This window comes from Bufo gargarizans, chromosome 1 (genome assembly GCF_014858855.1).
Source record: "Bufo gargarizans isolate SCDJY-AF-19 chromosome 1, ASM1485885v1, whole genome shotgun sequence".
Taxonomy (NCBI): Eukaryota; Metazoa; Chordata; class Amphibia; order Anura; family Bufonidae; genus Bufo; species Bufo gargarizans.
Window position 1 is genome coordinate 390,212,971 of NC_058080.1, and position 6,000 is coordinate 390,218,970.

At 40.5% G+C, this 6,000-nt stretch overlaps 1 protein-coding gene across 1 annotated transcript in view; it reads left to right on the plus strand.

Moving 5' to 3' along the window:
* Nucleotides 1–4,558, plus strand: part of LOC122931611 (coiled-coil domain-containing protein 17-like) — a 45,090-nt gene extending 40,532 nt beyond the window's left edge. Inside the window, exons 11-13 of the mRNA XM_044285689.1 lie at nt 1,880–2,102; nt 2,773–2,883; nt 4,360–4,558. Of these exons, the coding sequence (XP_044141624.1) occupies nt 1,880–2,102; nt 2,773–2,883; nt 4,360–4,500 (475 nt within the window). The 3' untranslated portion in view covers nt 4,501–4,558. The remainder of the gene's footprint in view (nt 1–1,879; nt 2,103–2,772; nt 2,884–4,359) is intronic.
* Nucleotides 4,559–6,000: the final 1,442 nt, after the last annotated feature.

A 6,000-nucleotide genomic window follows, 5' to 3' on the forward strand; every position in this document is an offset into this window, starting at 1 on the left:
TTAAAACCAATTCTAAATGTGATAAAGAATTTTGTAATATACTTTAATTTATTTTTTTATTTTAATTTTCTTGTGAAATTCGCATTTGAAGTTCAGGCATATATATCTCTTTGGAATCTGTACACTCATAACACCGCTGACATGGCTGCTGTGTACTGGTGTACGGATTCCACTAGGAAGTATCCTACTCTGAACCTTATACATGTTCTTTCTTGTTCCATGACACAATTACTTTAATTTCAGATATTTCTCAGTTCAGTTAACTCAAGAACTACACTGACGACAAGCAAAAGGGTTTTAATGTTTTGAACATTTGACTTTCAGACTCCATATCTCACCACCCACTACAGCTTCGAAAGTGAGACTACCATCATTTTATAGACAATCATCTTGGCTATCTCATACATAAATTGGACTTGCAACTATTTAGCATATGATCAGTTATGCATATTCTTGTCATGTAACTGCATTGGTCCTTTTTTGCTCCTGGTGGTGGAGCACGTTCCCTTATAGTTCAGTGTGTTTTTAGGTTGATTCCCAAGCGATAGATCACTGGTTCAAATCCAGGAGCAGCCATGAAAAAGATTTTCTAAGAAAAGTGAAACAGCATCATCCTGTATCTCAGCCAAGAAAATTTCCAAACTATATCATGTGAGTGCCATGACAGTTGGAAGAATATGAAATGAAGTCCATCCATCCATTCCAAAGCTAAGAGGTGGACGTCCAGACAAAATATCAGAGTCAACAAGTTGGCTCATCACAAGGTCTATCAGTTCTGGCGCAACAAACACAGCAGTTAACATAGCAGTTAATAGTTAACATAGCAGTTAATAGTTAAATCACAGATGTCCATGCAAGCACAGTGTGATGTGCATCACACGAGTCTGGAATGGTGGCCCAAAAAAAGGCGAAGAAACCTCGACTTCAATATCGTCATAAGAAGCATTGGCTCAGCTTTGCAAAAAAGTACGAACAGAGGACGGTAGAAGATTGGAAATGGGTGATTTGGAGTGATGAAACAAAAGTCAATAAACTGGTGTAAATGGGTCTGGAAGAAACAAGGGAAATGGGAGCTAACGGATCGAGAAATTAAAGGAACTGTCAAGTTTGGTGGAGGAAGCCTGATGGTATGGGGTTGTTTCACAGCAAAAGGCTTTGGATACCTGAACCAGATCAATGGTGTTTTGAATGCTGAGCTATATGTGAGTATCCTACAAGACGACTTACTTCGTACACTCGAGTACAATGTGTATGAAAAGGATGACATATTGTTCCAGCAAGACTATGACCCGAAGCATATATGTTGGGATTGGCAAAGAAATGGTTCAATGACAAGAAAGTAGCGGTGCTGAATTGACCTCCACAGTCCCTAGACCTCAACCAAATTAAACACTTGTGGGTAGAGTTGAAGAAAAAGCTTTATTCGTACCCAAGTGAGTTGAAGAGTATGCACCAACATTGGGAATGAGAAGAAAAGACCTGGGAACAGATTTCAGTCGACACATGCTTGAATCTGATCGAGAGCATGCCCAGAAGGATTCAGGTAGTGTTCAAAGCCAAAGGTAGATTTACAAAATAATAAAATTTTGAATTTTAGGAGCAACACAGTAATAATGCAGTTACAAGACAAGAATATGCATAAGTAATCATATGCTAAATAGTTGCAAGCCCAATTTATGTATGAGATAACCAAGATGATTGTCTATAAAAGGATGGTAGTCTCACGTTCGAGGCTGGTGAGATATTGAGTCTAAAAGTCAAAAGTTTGAAACATTGTTACCTTTTGTTGGTCAGTGTATACTATGCCACATAAATATTTCAAATGTGCATTACATAGATCCAGAATAAATAGTAAGATGAGCTAAATATTTCATTTAAGGGTACGGCCTTCTCCAAACATATCGCTAATAGTTGAATTGCAAGCATCTGGTGGATATGATCCGTATGGACATGAAGTCAGTCGCTTAATTCCTCGAGGATGGGTGAAGGTGGACATTTTTGACTATCAAAACCGAGTCATAAGCGGACAGTGGAAAGTTCCTGTTCGGAGCCTTCCTGTTAAGCCTTCACTGACAACAGGAGCTTTAAATGGAGTGCCTCAGGTACATACAACATGACATACCATTATAATGTATACGCTTTCAATGTGTAAAGTCATAATCTGAAATGTAACCAGAGAGCAGGAATGCATATACTATATGGATAATATCGTGAGAAACAGTGAATTAATGCAACTCTCTCATTTCAGAAAATGGTATTTATCATGTAGACTAAGTTAATAGAAGGCACTTACCAATGTATTGTGATTGTTCATATTGCCTCCTTTGCTGGCTGGATTCATTTTTCCATCACATTATACACAGCTCGTTTCCAGGGGTTATGACCACCCTACAGCAGTGGTGGTCGTGCTTGAACACTCTAGGAAGAAGCGCTGGCCTCTCTGGTGGCCAGGACCATGGGAATGCACATAGGCACACATATGAAACAGCTCCCATCCTGGCCACCTGGTATCTGCCCTGCAGTAGTGGCCATAACCCCTGGATATGAGCAGTGTATAATGTAATGGGAAAAATGAATTAATCCTGCAAAGGAGGCAATATGGACAATCACAATACATTAGTAAGTGCCTTGTATTAACTTTGTCTACATGATAAATGCCATTTGCTGGAGTGTCACAACCCCTTAAATGATGATAATGAGCTCTTCAATCTATTTTCTATTTACATCAACAGAGCTATATACTGCTTTTTTACTTTGGTTTTCTCTTTTTAGTTAGAAAATGCAGAACTGTTCATTCGACTTGTGAATGCGAGGGATGCGGATACACAGAGCACTTACCCCATTGACATTAATAACTCTGTGTACTATAAATATCCTCCTTTGGTAAGTCCTATTTACAGGTGCATACATCTGCCATTATTTTTCATTGTATAAAATGGTTTATTGCTCTCATTCCGAAAAACAAAATAAGAGTCTTGCAGGTATGAAACCATTTAATGGCTAACAAAATTAAAAGCAATGATATAGGAAGTTTTCGAGACAACGTGCAAGACACTTGTATAAAAATGATCTATAATGTATACATGCTGTTCCACAATCTTAAATATGATATCAATCTATCATCTATATACAAAAATATCCAGATGCTTCCTAACCATTTCTACTGATTGCTTAGAAATTCTGGGAAAATTGAAGATAAGTGTAGAGTTCTTGCAAACTATGTAATAATGAATAGCTTGCCTGTGACGTTAAACATATAATAGCTTGCATAACGATGACTAATACATGATATATTAAAGAGGTTTTCCAAGAATTTTTAACTGATGACCTATCCCCTGACTAGGTCATCAGTATCTGATTGGTAAGACTCCGACACCCGGGGACCCCTGCAGATCAGCTGTTTGAGAAGGCAGCAGTGCTCGCAGTAGCCCTGTGACCTTCTCTCTGCTCACCAAGCACAGAGCCGTACATTGTGGTATCGCAGCTCAGCCCCATTCACTTCAATAGGGCTGAGCTACATCTAGGCTACATGATAAGTCATCAACGAAAAAAATCTCAGAAAACCCCTTTAATCAAGTTTGGTATTGATGTTAAACCCAGTTGATTCCTATGTGCTAATCTTGTCATCAGTATGTGGCAATTAAAATGCATTTAGGATATGTTTACATGGAGGATCTTGCCACCAGAATTTTGGCATGCATTCCAGCTGCATGGTGTGTGCCTCCCATTATTTTCCATGGGAGGCAACTGTGCTGGCAGTTAAAAGTTGCAACTGTGCTAAGGTAAGATACGTCTCTGTCCGGAAGGACGCCATGGCCGGTGTCCATGGTTTAACTCCATTCAATGGGTTAATCCAAAAGCAGGTCTGCGGGTGAAAAACTACAGCTGTTTCAGCAGTGAAATAAAATCTTTCAGTTGACCATACCCTCAGAGTTAGGCCTCAAACACACGACCGTGCCGTTTTTTGTGGTCCGCAAACCACGGATCTGCAAAAAACAGAAGCCATCTGTGTGCCTTCCGCAATTTGTGGAACTGAACAGGCGGCCCATTGTAGAAATGCCTATTCTTGTCCGCAAAACGGACAAAAATAGTAAATGCTATATTTTTTTTGTAGGGCCACGGAACGGAGCAACGGATGCGGACAGCACATGGCATGCTGTCTGCATCTTTTGCGGCCCCGTTGAAGTGAATGGGTCCGCATCCGAGCCTCCAAAACTGCGGCTTGGATGCGGACCTGAAAAGCGGTCGTGTGCATGAGGCCTTATAGTTTAAAAATGAGAAAAATATGACAAATATAAACTATATACTTTCATTTATTGTTTCTAAAATTGACATCATAAATGTTGTTTTATTCCACAGACAGCAGCATATTTCCAACCAGAGGAGCTTGTCCTTCCATCTCCCTACTATTCATCCCAGTACCCTTTCCCAAATGTGCAGCCTATGTACGGAGACGATGTGGACTCTCCCCCTTCACGAAATAATATAATGACGCACTGACTGAATTCAGAATTTATGATAATCGGAGACCTCTGAGAATGATTTCCTGTCCAATAAATTGTATTTTTTTGTATTAAAGTTAATTTGTTATTTTGTGTAAAGACCCACATCAACTAAATGGAAGTTTTCACTTTGCTGTAAGATAATAAGTAAAGACTTGTCGCTTAAAAAATTCATCCTGTGCTCAGTGTAAGAGGGGAACGAATATAATCATAGCAATTTTATACTTCAACTAGCATAAGGGCTCGGCTTTGCATGGGTATATGTCATCTATTTTATTTAATGTTTGTGTGTGTCGTTAAAATATATCGACAGTATCCCCCATAACAGTCTACTCTACAGCACCCCGCCCCTTTAACAGTGAACTCCACAGTGTCCGCCCCTTTAACAGTGACCTCCACAGTGGCCTGCCCTCTTAACAGTAACATCCACAGTGAACTCCTCTTTAACAGTGACCTCCACAGCGCCTGCCCCTTTAGTGCTAGGGCTATCTGACAACATGTGTAGCGCAACATTTTGTCTCAACAATTTTTATAATGATAGGCTATGGTGTCGCTCTGTGACATGTGACATGCTGCGACTGCAACATGACAGCTGCATAAAATCCATCCAAGATGGATTTTTCGGCGACTGTCGCGTCGCAGTCGCAACATGTCACATCGCAGTGCAAGACCATACCCTATCATTATAAAAATTGTCGCGTGACATAGGTGCAACATCAATGTTGCGCGACACATGTAGCAGTGTAGTTGTGCCCTATGTGTCGTGAGACTTATTGTCATTTTTCGTGATTTTCTGCGGACCCATTGATTTTCAAGGGGTCCGTGGAAAACTCGGCTAATGCACTGTTTGCCATCTGCGTCCGTGATCCGTGGTTCCAGTCCGTCAAAAAAATATAACCTGTCCTATTATTTTCGCGGAACACTGTTTACGGCCCCATTCAAGTCAATGGGACCGCAAAAAAACGCGGAGGCACACAAGATTGTCATCCGCGCCCGTTTTTTTCCTATCATTTGCATGGCAAACCTGACTTAGACTTTTTTTTACTTTACTTTATGTCTGGTGGTCCTCAAAAAATAAAGGAAGACACACGGAAACAAAAACGGAAACGGATCACGGAGCAACGGAACCCCATTTTGCGGAACGGAACACAACAACGGTCGTGTGCATGAGGCCTAAAGCTGACCTACAGCAGTAAAGAAAAATGTCTGGGATGTTATGGAAACCTACAGTAAAACTGTGTGTATGTGGAGGGCCTGTGAGCTTCTATTGGCTGATAAGGGTCATGTGACCATGTGTATGGCAGTTGGGATATGAAGAGTTGCAGGCTTGTATTTGCTAATGCAGGTCATATTTTGGGAATATCTCAGGAATGGTACGTCCTAGAGAGCTGTAACCCCTACAAGATTTTTTCCAGGTAGCAAGGGATCAGTATATCAAATTTCGTTGAAATCAAGGGTTGCGTTTTTAAGTGATCGTGGAACATACATACATACACAT